Source organism: Sinocyclocheilus grahami, unplaced genomic scaffold (genome assembly GCF_001515645.1).
Source record: "Sinocyclocheilus grahami isolate Dianchi unplaced genomic scaffold, SAMN03320097.WGS_v1.1 scaffold29.1, whole genome shotgun sequence".
In the NCBI taxonomy this organism is placed as follows: domain Eukaryota; kingdom Metazoa; phylum Chordata; class Actinopteri; order Cypriniformes; family Cyprinidae; genus Sinocyclocheilus; species Sinocyclocheilus grahami.
The window spans coordinates 122,942-141,111 of NW_015505208.1; the positions used below are offsets into that span (position 1 = coordinate 122,942).

The window sequence follows — 18,170 nt, forward strand, 5'->3', positions numbered from 1 at the left end:
TATAATATAATATAGATTACAAGGAGGAACACTTGAGCCAAAAAGACTGTGGGGGGAAAAATGTCACTTATCACATTAAAACATAAGCAAGACTTTTCAAAAACCACTTTAGTTGTCTCTGCTGGGTAGGGGAGAGGACTGTACTCCAAAAGCAAATGTGTTTAAAATCTGAAATATTCATGAAAAGGTGCAGCTCGTCCTCCGAGACTCATGCAAGCAGACATGTGTGTGGAAGCAAGGCCCACTGGGAAGGCTCCATTTAGCCGATTGTTTGCATTGTTCAGAGAATGAAGTATTGATTCGCTGGCTCTCTCTTCCTCTGTGTGGACAGCAGAGATGCTTGGTTAAGAGCTGCAACCACAGGCACAGGTAATGGACACTGAAAGGAAGAGGCTGGCAAAACTGTAAGCTAGCCTCAGCGTCAGCATGCAAGAGAAGAGCCATTTCAATTCCCAGCGGTCACTCGAGCTTGATGTGTCTGCAGGAGTACCAGAGTTCCTGTTTACTGAGCGAGCCTTTAGCTGGAGAGCTGCTGTCTACATCTGGGCTCTGTTACAGTAAATCATAGGAGAAATTTGAAAAGATGGAGCCACAAATTGTTCTTTGTTATACAGCACAACTTCTGCATGGTCCATAAACTTCCCTTCTATACAGTATACTAAAAGTGATACTATTCACAAATACACAGTATACATAAAAACAGTAGGTGAAAAAAACCTGGATGACATTCTGCTACCGTCAAGAATCAGTTGTGTGTATCCATCGGACACTTTAATGTCTCATGATGCGGCTGACAATGCTAACATGGCAGATGTAGTGGGATCAGACTGTATTCAACCTACACATCTGTATGCTTACAGAACTATAGAATTTAAGAACATACTTGCAGAAGTTTGAGGTTGGTAAAATATATTTTTTTAATGTTTGAGAAGTTCTTATGGTCACCAAGGCAGCATTTATTTGATTAAAAATACACTAATTTTGTGAAATATTATTACAATTTAAGATAAATGTATTCTATTTTAATATATTTAAACATGTAATTTATTCCTGTGATGCAAAGCTGAATTTTCAAAAGCTGAATTCATCATTACTCCAGTCTTCACTGTCACATGATCCTTCAGAAATCATTCTAATATACTGATTTGATGCTTGCTCAAGAAATATTTCTGAACATTTCTTGTATTGTGCTGCTAAATATTATTGTGGAAACCGTGCTACTTTTTTCAGGTATTTTTATGAACAGACAGTTGAAAACAACAGCATTTATGTAAAAGATTAAATTGAAGTACATATTATTGGATTAATGTTTTATCACTAAAAAAAAAGCCAATCAAATTGCAAATCTGCAAATTGCACTTACATCAAAAATCATCTTCCATTCAGTGGCCCATTTCTAAATTACATGTTTATAAATTTCTCCACATTTAGCTGCCCAGATAAGAAGAGCAGTATTTAATCTGCACTGCATTCAAGGGGCACAAAAGAACAGATTTGGCTTATTTCTCTTTATTTATCATTTGAAGATGTAAAATTAAATAACTGAAAAAAAGTGCTATTTAAACATTAAAATAAATAAATAAATAAACATTTAAACACATGCAACTAACCAATTTCTGGAACAACATTTCTGTCAAATAAACACAGTCCAAATGCCAATCCCTAAAATCTGATAGGCTGACAGGAACGTAGATCCAAGCAAATGTCCTACTTGGCAATAAGGACTTACTCTATAAAGTAGACCATGCCCGACTCCGTATAGGCCATCTCCCAGTTCTTGGGCAGAGGCTCCTGGCTCTCGTCACGTGGCAGCGTGTTCCAGTTGCGGAAGTCCATGCTGCTGCTGGACTGTGTGTAGCTGGGCACAGCTTTCCTCCACTCCGGTCCCTCCTTGTGTTCTGTGAGTGGAAAGAGCAAAAACCCAGTGAGACTTTGAGAAAGAGGTGGGGAGAACACACAGGAATGGGGAGTAATACATACTTTAACTCTCTCTAGCACTGAGGAACTAACTTTCCAACCTTCTCAAGAGACAGAGAAAAACAGAGAGAGAGAGAAACAGAGAGAGAAAGGAGGCAGGCAACACGAGCCACTGGATTTGCATGCCAGTACTGATGTTCAGAGAGCCGCCTCTCGGGCAGGACCAGAGCCGGACAACGCTTCCGTGAAGCTGATATGTGTCACATACACAAATGAGCACGTGAGTGAGACAGACAGTCTGCTTGCACATCAGAACACATGCAGAGATAGTATATGAGGGTGAAAATGAAACACTCAAATATTCCATCCTTCAGTTTAAAGAGCCAATTGTCTTTCCGTTTACTCTAGAGCGCACGTGTTCCTGTAGCTCGACTCTTATGATAAAATATGGTGCTACTGTAGTCACGGGGTTGATTCCCAGGAAACATCACATAATGACAAAATGAATAGGCTATCTAAAATTTGTATATGTATACATAAATATAATTTTATATCTAAACCACCGTTCAAATGTTTAGGGTCAGTAAAATATTTTTTGATAGTATTTAATACTTTTATTCAGCAAGGATGTATTACATTGATCAAAAATACATTCGTTGAAAAAAATTTTTTTTTGGTCCAGAATCTTACCAACCACCAAACTTTTGAACAGTAATGTACATATATATATGGATGGATGGATGTGTTTATGTCTGTTTCTGGATATACTGGTTGTACAGAACATGTAAACAGGAGGTGAGATAATGGAAAAAGTATATGTTGTCATTAAACGGCTTGATATGCTTTTGCTGACATAGTCATGATTGAAGCCTGTTCATCGGAATGATTCAAGCCTGCCGCTGGGACGCCAGCATGTGTGGCAGATGAATCAGCACTTGTTGTTCCTTTGCCGTAACCATGACGGCACCATTCATGACACAGGCAGAAACATAAGCTCCACCATTCAAAAGCAAATATCATAAGAAGCTTGTGGCCGAATGAAGAAAGAAGCTGAACTCGATGATAAACAGAAGGGAGAATGTGGTACTTGAGTGTTCACAGGAAATAGCGTAACGGGAACAGATGAACACAATGTGCTGCAGATTGAGTGTTGAAAGTAGGACGAGATGTTGTGTTATGGTGAAACCTATGGTGAAGGTTTGCTTCCACACACGGCTATGGAAAAACAGCCATTCAGCCCTTACAATTGAGCCTTCCCACACAGTTATTTTAGTGAGAGACTATAAAGAGTGTACATTAAATAGTCTGAGGCCATATCTATCACAACTGGCCTTAAGCATGTAAACTCAAACATTATAACCTCACTGCAAAGGCAAGACTAGCCATTTTAGTAATGTGAATTTAATCAATAAAAAACCCACAAACACACTTCTGGGTTGCAAAATCGTCTCAGTTTGCACTTGGCAAATTCAGTTAGATACTGTTGCCATTTGCATCTCGTCCTTACAGTTGTGCCAGAGGTTTTACAAAGCTCTATCCAATCATAATGGAGGACAGCTGTGAGGCATCTTGTCCAACTAGAGATGAGCACGGCCAACAAAGCCTCCCCCCAGTGTATCCAGAAACCTCTTTTGGCCCTAGTGGTGAAAAAAATTGGGATTTCCTCCAGTGACCCTTAAAAACAGCTCATGTTTATTGAGGTTACACAGAGCTAGAATTTAAAACTTAAAGCCCAAATAAACTCTTTTCACATGATTAATTCTAAGTAAAAGCCAGTCTGGAGAAAACTTGTTTAAACGCTATCTATTCTGAAAGGGGGGAATAGCAAAAGGAAGCCAGATATTGTGGGATAGGATATCAGTTCTCATGGTGATCAATCATACTAACACAAACTGAACAGTAGTGGAAACTACTGTTGCAGTGGGTTAATGTGCTGTGAATATAATCTTTTTTTTGGCAGTCTCTTCCCCAAGCTCACTATCACTGCATGTGAATAATCTGAAGGTGTTCACTGCTCTGTATCCCATTGATTTATGGGAAAGAAAACTTGCTGTGCAGGGAGTATCAGTAAATCCTACCTACTTTCGGCACGATGCATTTGAACCCCGACCGATCTCCCCAGAAGTCTTCCCAAAAACCCAAACTCAAGAAAAAATACTGTTCCATGAAGTGGGTTAAAATCAAGAGCTAGAAATCTCAAAAAAGGTGTGCATTTTTAAAATGGATCTTATTTATTGCAGCTATTTCTCAGCCAATATTGTGGATTTTCAGTGTGCTGGAGTGATACGAGGGCTGGGCTATGCATGGTCGCTCTCCGTTCCAATGAAATCACAGAATTAAATTCAAAATGTATATATATTTATACACACACACATTACAGTTGAAAAGTTTTGGGCTGGTAAGATTTTTTAAAGTTTTTGAAAGAAGTCTCTTATTCTCGCAAAGGATGTATTTATTTAATTAAAATACATCCTTTTATGATTATTATTACATTTTTATTTAATAGATTTTAATTTATTTAAATGTATTTATTAATTCTAATAGCAAAGTTGCCTTTTCAGGAGTCATTACTCCAGTTTTCAGTGTCACATGATCCATCAGAAATCATTCTAATATGCTGATTTGGTGCTTAAGAAACATTTCTTAATATATCATAGTTGAAAACAGTTGTGTTGCTTAAACTTTTTGAGAAAGTACTTTTTTCAGGATCCTCTGATGAATAGAAAGTTAAAAATAACAGCATTTGTTTGAAAAATATTTTTTGAAACAAAGTACCGTATAAGTCTTTACTGTCACTTTTAATCAATTCAATGCATCCTTGAAGAACTATATAATATAATTGTATTTTTTTTTATCTGTCCCCTAACTCTGAACAGTAGTTTATCACCTCAACTTAACCTAGTGTATCATGTCAGTTTAACCTGGCAAAAGTGGATGGATGTGTCTCCTGGCAATCAAACCCATGACTTCAGTACTTTAATTGTTATGCTCTAACATTAAGTTACACTTAAGAAACACTAGTAGAGCTTAAAAAATTTAAATAAATCTATACACCTACAGAGACATCAGCCCAGCCCTAGGTGGGTGGTGGCAGGAGTGTACATTAGGATGGCAGTGGGTTGGCTCAAATGTAGTCATTAATGTAGAACCAAAATGACTGTAAAAGACTAATAATAAGCCTGAGGGAACTTTTTAATGAGAAGGTAGAAGACAGAGTGCAGGGGCTGGTACACAACGAAATTTCAGTTTTTCTTTTTTAATAAATCTGCAAAAATGTCAACAATTCTGTGTTTTTCTGTCAATATGGGGTGCTGTGTGTACATTAATGAGGAAAAAAAAATTAACAAATGATTTTAGCAAATGGCTGCAATATAACAAAGAGTGAAAAATTTAAGGGGGTCTGAATACTTTCCGTACCCACTGTAGGTAGCGGCACAGCAGTTACTCCGTGGTGTGCAGAGAGACTTTTATGCCTCACAGCAAACAGCAGTCTCTTTAACATGCTCATTACTTGAAGTGATACCAGCCATAAGCTCATTCATTCTGAGCTCAATATGGTCTATTTATGCCACTGGATAATCACTGAAAAAAACTCTGACTGACTGTGCTTTTGGCCTACTTTAAAAGCTCAACTACTGCTCAAGTTTCTGAAACAGCTTAGACAGTCTATGACTCCTGCAGCTCTTCAGTGGTTAGACTCAAAAACATGGATAACATCAAAATTACATTCTGGGGTAAATAAAGGTAAAAATAATGATGTAAAAATTAACAAGAGTATGTCAAAAATGTAGTCTATACTATACACTGTACTGAAATACACATCACAGTAATGGTTCTTTGTTCATAAGTCTGAATCAAAGAGAACAGAACAGAAGAATGACTCTCGATTCAGTGAGGGAATCATCTGTAAACTCAATAACCCCTTTGAACGATTCTGAGGTCCGATTCAAATCACTAAAGTTCTTGAGCTTGAGTTTTGTGGGTCTTTCTATCTGATTTATCAAAAAGAATTGATTCATAAGAGTCATTACTTGCAAATCAGACATCCCCCCGCTCATGCTGTGGTTGAATAATGAATAAAATACAGTTGGCCACAACATACCCATTATTACAGATCAAGTAGACGGATAACCGATATTTTGAAACGATACTTATATATCTGGTGTAAAAAAGAAAATGAATGTCAAAATTAAGAAGAACAAGGGCTCTGACAAAAACTTTCTTTAAATGCTTTTAAATTATTTTATCGGCAAATCGATTTTGAAAACGACCAATACCCATAACCATAAAAATGCTTAATATCGGTGCTGATAATTGGCCACTGCACTGTACTGAACCTAAGGTACATTTTACAGTTCTCAGAACAGTTCTCTGTTCATAAATTTGAACCAAAGAATGACTTACAGTTGCATGATGGAGTCGGATTTAAACTCAACAACCCCTCAGAGTGATTCACTTTGAGTCTGATTCAAATGGGTACACTTCTTGAGTTTGTGAATCTTACTGACTGATTCATTAATAAGAACCATCAGTTTATAAGAATCATTGTTTTGCAATTCAGACACCACCACACGTGCTTTGCTTGTTTTTGCACATGGCAAGTATAACAGAATAGACAGATGTTAAATAACTGTACAATTAATAAAAACATAATTAACTAACACCAAATCACAATATGAAATTGGACAAAAATTACTTATGGATCCACACAAGGTAACCAATTGCAATTAGATTTTAAATTGCTGTCAATTTTTGTGGCCATCAGCTCTATGAAACCATTACATTATAGCTTCTTAAGGGCAAGCTTTACTGACCAGCTGGTCCTGGCGCAATCAACATAGGATAACTGACTTCCTGCGTGACAGGAAGCAGCATGTGTGGAAAGCAATACACTAGTTGCACCATCCTTTAGCACCACGGGTCTCTACAGTACTATACCCTCTTTATACAACTGACTGCACATCCAAGGACCCCTCTTGTAAAGCTCTTCATATTGCTCTCACTGCGAACACAATCAAATCTGCCCATAACAACTTAAGCTCTATTTGACAGCATCTGTGCCCTCCTGTCAATTATCACAGAAAGTAAAGTCGCTCAGCTTGCAAAAATGCAACTTACAACGTACACTTACAATGAAAGCCTAGCAGGCAAGCAGCCAATACAGTGGATCACAAGGTTGGAGAAACTTTGAAACTAGCACACCAAACTATAAGCTAGTCATAATTTTAAGTATTTAAACCACACTTAAAATATTCTTTTGGAAAAAGTAGCTACACATATAAAAATACATAAAATCTTAATACATAAATATACTAATAGATAAACTTAGTATATTTTTTAATATATAAATATTTAAAATATTAAATATATAAATATTCATATAAAAATTAACAAAAACTAGTATCATGCTTCAGAACAATATAGTAGTTTAACTAACGGTAATTCTCTAAACGGTAATTAGTGTCTTTGCAAATTTATATCTAATCTTTTCACTTTGCCGAGTTGCATTTGTACAATATTGATTTTTTAATTCTCTTCCATATAATGTATACTAGGCCAAATATGCAGTACATTATAATTCTGCACCAACATACATTACTTTCAGAACCCATATCAACTCACTCAATCAATGCGTGCATTCCCAGTCTCACCTGTGAGCCCATTGACCATGGGTGGCCTCTCATCCTCCTCCTCTTCCTCAGGAGCTGCACTGTCCTTTCTATCCATTTTGCTGACAGATGTGGTGCGTTTGCGCTGGACCTCTGCATCAAACTCCTCGTCAAACAGAACTTGGTCCACCAGGTCAGGCTGCACTGGGCTGGGCTCTGCAGGAGGCTTTGGAGTGCCATAGTAATTACCTATGAAAAAACAAAGATACTGTAAAAAGGAAAAACACAATTTTTTACATTCTGCACAGATTTTTGGAGAAAATGCATTTGAATTAAACAAAAATATATCACATTTGAGGAGATTTAAAAAGTCAGAATTGCAAGATACAAGCTCAGAATTGCGAGTTATTCACATTTTTTTTTACTTTTTTAGAAATGCAAGAGATATTAACCAGTAATCCCAAATTTATAACTTGCAATTGTGAGATATAAACTTGCAATTGTGAGAAATCAGTCAGAAAATCACAATGACCTTGTATATATATATTTTTTATTCTAGGACGGAAATAGACAAAAAGAATTGCGAGATATAAACTCAAAATTGCTAGATGTAAACTTGGAATTAAGAGAAAATGTTGCAAGTTGCAATTGCAAGTTATCATCTCACAATTCTGGATAGCAATTATATCTCATGCAGAAAAAAGTCTGAATTATTGCGGAAACTGACTTCCATATTAAGTTGATATGTACCTCTGGTAACTCTGTTGTAATAAAAATAATAAAAATAAAAATTTGATATAAATGTTAATGTTGTAAGGCTTTATTTTTTAATGTTTTAGCATTTTAATTAAAGCTAGATTAGTAAAGTTCAAAAACAAACTTTGAAGTTGGCTTGAGAAAGCCAGACCAGAAAGTTTGAAAATTTTTAGCTTGAAGTAGTTTGAAGTTTAAAATAGTTTTAAAGATTAAAGTTTGAATGTTTTGAAGGCAATAGAGTCTATAAGAAAAAACAGATAGATAGATCTAAGCAAACTTATTTCATATTTAGTCTGTTGGAGTTTTGAAGGGTACTCCAATAGCGCTGCGTTTTCGAGGCTTGGCTGGTCACTGATCTTGCAGAACAGAAACTGTAACGACATTGAACCCACAATATATCCTACTGCCTGACGCTTTTCAGTAAGGCTATAAGTCTTGTTTGTTGTTTGTCAACACTGCAGCTCGGCTCCCCGCAGCGCTCCTCTGGAGCAAGACGCAGCACTCTGGCACTTTATTGTTATTTATTGGCAACAGTCCTCCACTATAGAGATTAAGACTAGCTGTGTGGCGGCTTCTACTTCCTAGAGAGGCAGGAGGTCTATCTTATAAGCTTTACGGTCCTGTCTCATCTGGATAAACTTCTTGGGGTGAGAATGGTATCAGTACAACATATGGGAAACTGCACATTCTTTGTCGACAATTCACAAAAACATCGGCTGCAAAACTAAAAGGGAGGACAGGACGATAAAGCACATTATTGATTCATTTGTCACATTTGAGATTTGGGAAGACGTGACAAGAGTTTGCTATCACAATCTACTCCATCTTACAAGCGCTGTCACATTATAGACAAGTTGGACATGAAATTGAAGAAGAGAGTTATTGCTTTAAATGAAGCGCGGATCGTTTTACTGCTTGTAAGATGGCAAATGAAAACAGTGACAGGTGCTTCTTCTTTGAAATAATAAAATGATACCCCTTCATAACATCACTGTCTGACTGCAACCTTAAGCGCAGCACTCTAAAGACTTCATTAAGCTTATTTACACTCTCGTTTCACATGTTGCATCATTAGTCTTCACTGTGACTTCAAAATAAATATGGTTTAAAAAAACTCCCCATACAGAGTTTGCTTTAATGTATTCCTAAAAGAAACTGTTAATTTGAATTAATTACATCTTTGTGTTAATAATTCACTTACAGCTGTGAGTGTTATGCCTAAAAGTGAATTTGTCTATGTAGACCTATTCATTACAGTCTTAACTTTAAAGTGATGATAAGGGAATGAGAGACTTCACATGAAATGATGCATTTGACGAATAAATATTTACATACAGTGGGGGTTCTTTTACTTTCCCCCCACATTTTAAACAATTTTTTTGTTTCTTTTCAAATGATGTTAAAAAAAGTACATTGATCAATTATTAATAATTTAGATTTTTTTAAAGAAATACTTGAGTATTTGAAATACATGCATACCTAAGTTTTTTAAAGAAATACTTGTATTCATCAAGAATGCATTAAATCAAATCAAAAGTGACAGTAAAGCATTTATAATGTTACAAAACATTTTCACATTTGTTTCACATAAATGCTGTTCTTTTGAATTTTCTATTCATCAAAGAATCCTGAAAAAAGTTTGATACATTTAATGTGTTCTTGCTAAGTATTAAACAAAATATGAAGCAGCACAACTATTTTCAACATTGTTTAATAATAAGAAATGTTTTTGAGCACCAAATCAGCATATCAGAATGATTTCTGAAGGATCATGGCATTGAGGACTGGAGTAATGATGCTGAAAATTCAGCTTTGCCATAACAGGAATAAATTACATTTTAAAATATATTAAAAACAGGCTTTTTATAATCGTAATAATATTTCACAGTTTTTCTGTAGTATTGATAAAATGTATGCAGCCTTAGTGATATTGTGTCTAATATATATATAATATATATTAATATATATTATATTATTTAATATATTTTGAAAAATTTAAGGGGGTCTGAATACTTTCCGTACCCACTGTATATATATATATATATTCAAAACCCTAGAAGTTCCTGTTTATTTTAAGTTTAAATTAAGACTCTGAATCACAGATCTTCAATATGGGCTTAGACTTTTGGACCCTACTGTATCTAATGAAAACATGCTATCGTTGTAGTCTGCAACACGATAACTATGCTCCAATCACTTGCTGTGGACTTCACGTGGCTGCACAGCAGATGGATAGTGCTTTAACAGAAGTGTGCACTGTCAACAGCCGTTATCATCTCCATCAACAGGCACTAGGCCATCCATGAAATAAACCTGCTTACTCCAAACAGTTCTGCTGAGTGTCCTCTCCAGATTTCATAAATGCATAGAAATCTACGTGACTGGAATAACTGAAGTGTCCAAATTGGCAAAGGGCTTTAGAAAACGCAGTTATGCAGTGGTAAGTAGAAATAAAAGGATCTATTATGTAACATAACATGCACTGTAGACACTCTATACAAGCGGTATACCAGCAGTCCATGGGATGAGTATCAAGTTACACAGTCTGTACTGTAGGCAGAGACTCCCTCTGCAGTTTTAATGGTTGTGTACAGTATCTGTTGTGACTTACCATACACAGCTAGCTGTGAATCTGATATAAGATATAATGTACCCCTTTGACATATCAACTAATAGTTTATGGAAAAGTTTTGGGGTTGCAAACCAAGGTAAGTACCATTTCAATTTTTTAAGAAACACGTAATGGTTCGGTTTTGTTAATGGTTCTCTCACATGCGTTTCTGCCAATGTGAATGTACTAAAATAAAATACTCAACGGCCTACTCAACACAGCAACAACACTACTGAATCTACAGCACAAAACAGACCAGTGCTGTCCGATAACTGAACGAATGACTTTTATGAGCCAGTTATTTATAGTGAATCAAAACATACAGAAGAACCAGTATGTTCCCATTACTGAACCACTGAATCTTATGAGCCAATTTTTTTTATGATAAATACAAAAACATACGCTGAAAACGGAACTGTGTACTAGCATGCAGTATTACTCTTACAATTTCCTCCAAGATGTGGTAAAAATAGTAAGAATATGATTTTCTATGCTTTTACTATTTCTAAATATTCCTCCGTGTTTGCTTGAATTATTTTGAACAACGTTTGAAACTTCATATTGCTAGCACTTCTTGTGTTTTTGCCTCAAGAGGAATGAGTTGCTTCGGAAAAAAGTGAAATGAATAACTGTAAATGAATGAAATATGTTACCACATTTTATTTGTCAGATCTCAATGTTTAACATACCATTAAAGCTCATTTTTGAACTGCGTTTATGTCAAAAACTGATTAAAAAAAAATGCGTTGTGGTACTCTTGTGAATGCGCGTCAAAGTCTGAAAAGGAAGATAAAGAACTGTTGAATAAAGTCGTTATGTTTGTTTTCTTTGCGCACAAAGTATTCTCATAGTTTCATAAAATTACGGTTGAACCACTGATGTCACATGGACTATTTTAACGATGTCCTTACCACCTTTCTGGGCCTTGAACGTGGTAGTTCCGTTGCTATCTATGCAGGGTCAGAAAGCTCTCAGATTTCTCCAAAAATAGCTTAATTTGTGTTCCGAAGGTTTTACGGGTTTGACATGAGGGCGAGTAACTAACGACATAATTTTACATTTTGGATGAACTATCCCTTTAAGAGCCGAATAACCTTGCTTTAACATTCTCACCCTGCAATTCCCCCTAATTCAGTAAGGCACTGTAAGACGTGTTTTTCAGGAAATGTCTCGATTATACCTTGGCACGCAGCACAGTAGAAAAGTGTGATCAAATCATGGCCATAAGCATGCCATGTCACAGCCTCTAGGGTCCCCTGTCAAACAGCGGGCACAGCATGATGGATCGCTCATAAACAGCGCACTGCGTCATCCTTGATTAACGGCCATAAAAAAACACAGCAAGAAGGAGGGAGGGTCATCCACCGGGGTCTGAGATGATATTTCTTAGCATTAATCTCTGGGAGACGGCTAGGCGCTGTCAGAGGAATGGCGATGATTTTAAACCATCTTCCTTTCACCATTGCACACTGAATGGCATACAGGAGGAAAAAGAGACGGGCTGATAGCAGGTAGTTATTTAACATTTGAGTGTTTCATGTCAAATAAATAACACCATGCCTGCTCCAGCGTCCCCGATTAACTGATGGAGGACGACAATTCACCCATGACGATCAACAAGCACAACAAATACAGACTTGCTACTGAAATTTTCCCTGAATGATATTTACTCTCTCACACACACTCACCCACACAAGCACATACAGCCTCACACCCTTAAACCTAAATGAAATGCAAGTTGACTCATCTATAACCTTTACCCACTCGGGCCAAGTTGCAGTGCAATTTAAACATCATTGCACCAAAAATACAAATCAAAACCTGCAGTTTAGTCAGCATCTGCTAAGCTTCGCTAAGTATTTTATTTTTTTTTTACTATAACTGGTGACAAAGTGTGCACAAAAGCAAGAACCCCCAAATATGAACTTCATGCTTTGGTTTGTGGTCAGTGTTCAATTTTACAAGGTAATAAGCTGAAGGAAAAGTTTGTCTCACTTGGGAAAAGCACTTCAAAGCCTTGAGTTTCTTCGTGTGAGACACTGAGCAGACTGCCGAAGTATGGACAGATGGAAAACCGCATCGCCCAAAGCCTTTTGGATTATATTGCGGGATGTTGGGGATATTGTTGTGGGCAGTGGGGATGTTCAGTGGTTGTTCAATGCTCTTGATTCTGCATCTACACAAAGAGAAGAGGGCTCTTGCTCTCGTTCAGAGATGAGAAGGGCTCTCAAGCAATTCTGTGGACTTCATTAATGATAAAACTCATCCTGAGGAGTGATCAAAATCAGTGGTGCTCAACCAGAGGGCCTTAGCAAACTTCCGAAGGGTCCTTGTGAAGACTTGAAATTATTTAAAATGACACAAAACAAGCATTAAAATAAGCCAAAACTGTAACACTTTACTATAAGGTTCCATTTGTTAACATTAACATCAACTAACACTAAAAATACTTCTAAAGCATTTAGTTAAAGTTAATTTCAACATTTACCAATACAGTATTGAAATCATGTTTCAATACTGTATTGTATCAAGTATCTGTTATTATTTTATGGACCTGAGCTAACGAACTAACAATGAACAGTTGCATTTTCTTTTTTTAATATTATTTGATTTCTAGACCTGAAAAAAAACCATGTATAAATCATTAAAATCTTATAACTCCATGAGTATTTTTTATAATGCATATGCAATTTTCTAGAAATGCCAAGCTCTAAAAAATTCCCCCCAAAATCCTTATCCAATAAATCATGAACAACTGGAAATTCCTAGAGCCTTGGAGTCAAAAAGGTTGAGAACCACTGATCTAAATGATCCCTCCAGGAACATGGCAGAGAGAAAGGGTGATTGCCATAACTGTCGTCATCGCTCACTTCTCATGGAATTGTGGGTGGACGTGTTCTGGTTTATAAACATTGTCTACTTGTGTCACTCTAAGTTGGCCAACCTTCAATATTCGACACTAAAGCAATCATTAGAAAAGCAAGGACACGTGTAGGAGATTTTACCCTAGGGATTCAAATGCAAGTTCTCATTATTTTTAATCACTGTTGTAAGACGACGACGACCCAGCGAAGCATTCAAACAGGACACTGAGAGTTTACGCCATAAAACTCAAGCATAACCAGTTACCATTGATTACATCATGCTCCGGGCATGTTGAAAAACTGGTCAATTATTTCCTTGGCCTGAAAACAGCAAAACTCAACTCTGGAGAACACATGAAATCGCTCTCCATTGCATACAGACAGCATTATCTTTAGCTTGAAAGTTTGTTCTACAGCATGGCCCTGAATTTATACAGGTGTACAAAACTTGCCTGAAAGCCTGAAAACGGATTTCCTGTTTCACACACTACCAGGACAAATCAGTACAAAACCAGGACAGAATCAGTTCCTCTGCTTTTAAGGAGATGGAGTTGAATATATTGCAGTCTGCTCATCTAAACCAACAGTTAACAATAACAGAACAGGAATGTGCCCATAAAAACATGTTTCACAGAAGAATAGAGACCATCACAAACAAGATCATATATTAGTTTAAGGAATGTTTATGGTCAAAGTCAAGTTACTCAGTATAAGGGGCGTTTCATTATATTATTATTATAAAAATTTAATTTAACCAATATTATATCACATTACATTATATTACGTATTATAAAAAGGAGTTAGCAAGATTTTTAAACATTTTAGAAAAAAGACTCTTATCTTCACCAAGACTGAATTTTCAGCAGCCTTCAGAAATCATTCTAATATGCTGATTTGGTGTTCAAGAACCATTTCTTAATGATAAAAACAGCGGTGCTGTTCAATATTTGAGGAAACTGCAATACATTTTTTACAGGATGAATACAAACTCAAAAGAACAGCATTTATTGAAAAGAAGATTTTCTTGCAACAATAAAAACTGTCACTTTTGACCAATTTTATTTGTCCTTGCTAAATAAAAGTATTGATTTCATTTAAAAAAAATCTTATTGACCCCTAACTTTTAAACAGTAGTGTATATTTATTTAAATATATAATTAAATTATATTCAAATATATAACAGATCAAACAAATCAATAAGTTGCCCTACAGGTGCATGGGAAGCATATTTTGAACAAAACAGCAAACAAGTCCACTATTATAAATATGTTTATAGACTCAATATATCATGCTGGTTTCAGGCATCAAATCCTTGTGCAGCATGTACAGACTTTCTTGCAAGATGTCATGGGAAGACAAGAAATCACTAACCAGAATTGGTGAGTGTGAAATTATCCTTCAAACTAAAATCCCAAGAGTCAAGATATTTCATGCAGATGGAAAGGCCCCAGTAAAAGTCACCCACTGTGACATGCACATCGGACAGATTTACTTCTACACCCTGGCAACTACGACGAGACCTTCCCATTAAAAAAGGGCACTTAGTGACTCATCGAGGGATCATTAACCAAACCCACCTCCCTCCCACACGGCCAAAGGCTAGGACTTCGCCAAGCATTTACTGGGTTTATCAGTGAGGAACTCACTGGCTTTGAGGCTGCAACACTAATAACTCAGACCTTGAGATCCTTTAGGCATGTTACAGAGACGGTATGAATCACACAAGGTGAACGCCCTCTGCTCTGAACTATTTCAAGTCAGCAGAGGAGGTATATGCCAAATAAAAGAGTATGCAGTACAAACATCCAGCACACTCGTCTCCCTTTATTAACATAAAAACATGGTGAGTCAGCAACTGATGCTGCAACTACACAGTAATGTAGCCCACATGAATTTTTTGCTACGGTAATCTACAGACATTGAAAGCAATACTTTAAGAGTGAAGGAAACCAATGTTCAACATCAACTGAGATGACCTAGTTACAGAGCTTGTATTGAAATTTCACTTTCTTCTTTTTCATCTGCAATTAATTAATTCAACTCGAAAGCAATACAGGCTCCATCCAAACTTTGTTTTGTAGATAATTTTTTTGCTTTAAAGGGATAGTTCACTCCAAAATTAACATTCTGTCACTGTTTATGCACCCTAACTTTATGCACCCAAACCTGCACAGCTTTTCTGAGAAACAGAAAAAAGTATTTCCTTTTTAACTGTTTTTGTTTGTTCAGTGAAGGTCAGTGGGGTCCAAAACAACAGTGCCTTTAATTGTAGGGACAAAAAACAGACATTTTTCTAAATATCTTCTTTTGTGTTACATAGACGAAAGTCATATTGGTTTGGAAGGACATGAAGGTGAGTAAATGATGAGTATTTATTGAATATAAATTTTTGGGTGAAATATCACTTTAAATTTCGCATTAAGGGACATTTCTGAGCTTTTGGTTGCCAGCAGGCTTGTCAATTCAACCTCTGAACTTATTTCCCCTTATAACCCCTTATTTACATTAAGTTGAGCTTTGCAGCTCTTGCATACTGAATTGGTCTTATACATCTTCTACTTTACACTGTCGTGTCGGGTTACATGTTGATTCTCATGCACAGCAGATAGAAAACAAGATGCAGAATGCATTACCCTTTCTCACTTCCATGCATCTTGCAAACACTAGTAGTTCCTTCTGCAAATATATCTAATTTAGATTGTGTTCTCAACAAGTATCTGTATAACATGCCCACAGGAAATTATATTTGACTTTCAGAGCTCCTACACACGGTTTTGTACCATCATATGTTCCACTCTCCAGTAGCAGGCCACTCTCCTCCAGCACACGAAACTCCCCCACGCTGATGAAGTTATAGTCCACTCCTGGAACCTCCCCTTCCCGAGGCTGCCTCGTGGTACCTGCCAAAGGCACACAGAATGATGAGTAACAAATTATTAGAGGAAGAATGCCCTTTTTGTGTAAAGGTATTACTTTACATATTTTTTTGTTTTGTTTTTGTTAAAGGAAGGTGACACTGAAATTTTCTTGAGAAAATTTTATAATTTTAAATGCCTTTTAGGGACCGATTTTATCACTTACCCTTGTACCTCCCCCATACTTGCAATAAAAACATATTAAAGTCATGATGAAATGGAAATAGAGACAGATCTATTTTTTCATATTGTGACGTATATCCAAACGTAACAGATTATCAATAATGAAAAGATAAAAAAAAGAAAAAAAAGAAACATGAACTGATGAATTGTTCACTATATATAACGCTATTTATGACATTAAGGCCCCATCCCAATTCTATTTTATACCCCTTCCCCATGTCCCTTGAAACAGAGTGTCAAGGGGTAGGGGTGAAAATATTCCCCTAAGAATTGGGACTCCACTACTATGCTGTCACACGTCATCATACGTTGTCTAGCTCCAACAATACACACACCTATGCTGGTGAGCATTAGAGCCTTTAATTATTGTTCTATATTAATGCGCTGCTTACTGACACACACACACTCTGCAAACAGAAACGCTCTGCAAACATTCTGTCACTGAACAAAAGACAACATGGCTAACTTTTGTGAGCCTTTATTGTTGTCCTCTGTACAAGAGAAAACACAATGGATCATCTGCATCCATATTCTGCTGTAGTGTCTCTTTTTCGATCGCAACTACAGTTCGCACTTTGCTTGCTTTATCACTAAAGTTTGTCAAACTTGACAGTCACACAGCAGCTATTGTGGGGCGAGAGCCCAGATGCCAGTTTCTGTGCTGGAGGAAGATAAACAAACAATTAGCTCTGCAGTTTGCACAAGCTACACGAAACACCGCCAGCTGCTTAAGCACCTAACCCTACTTGGCCCTCTCCTAAAACAATTCTTGCTCTTCAAAGACTGCTTTGAAGCACAAAACCTTTCTTAAAAAAATGGAAGTTAGTATTAGGCTTTCAACATTTGAATTCTGTATTTTTATATCATACAGAAGACTGAGGTGTGAGGTGTTTATTTTGTGGCATTAAAGAGGGGATGAATTATATTCAAAACTCATTATGTACACATGGTCAGCTGTAAGATCCCTTAACAAGCTCTGGAAAAGTTTCTCCACAAGTGTAAAAAAAAAAAAAAGCAATCCTTTAAGATTGACCACCTAGGGCACTTTTTTATTTCTGCATTCATTTTTCTATATCTGCGGATGAGGCAGAGAGGGGTTACCGTTGAGCTATAACGGATATTAATGCCAGCAGGAGGAGGGAGGGAGATGGAGGCTTCAGTCGAGCTTCAAAGATTATGTGGCAATTTGGACTCCAGGCGTTCTTCCTGTGCCTTTAATGACTTTTCTGTCCCCGTGTCCAGACAGACATGTGCAACAGTTCCATTCCAGAAGTTTTCAAATGAGCAAAGAGTTTGACGGACGGTGCAGTCAGTG

General features: G+C 36.7%; 1 protein-coding gene across 2 annotated transcripts in view; it reads right to left on the reverse strand.

Moving 5' to 3' along the window:
• magi3a (membrane associated guanylate kinase, WW and PDZ domain containing 3a) overlaps positions 1-18,170 on the reverse strand; it is a 169,416-nt gene that overhangs the window by 41,045 nt on the left and 110,201 nt on the right. For both annotated transcript variants that reach the window (XM_016256393.1, XM_016256386.1), the window contains 3 exons: positions 16,538-16,657; positions 7,569-7,775; positions 1,730-1,898 (listed from right to left, as the gene is read on the reverse strand). In XM_016256393.1, coding sequence (XP_016111879.1) covers positions 1,730-1,898; positions 7,569-7,775; positions 16,538-16,657 — 496 coding nt within the window. The remainder of the gene's footprint in view (positions 1-1,729; positions 1,899-7,568; positions 7,776-16,537; positions 16,658-18,170) is intronic.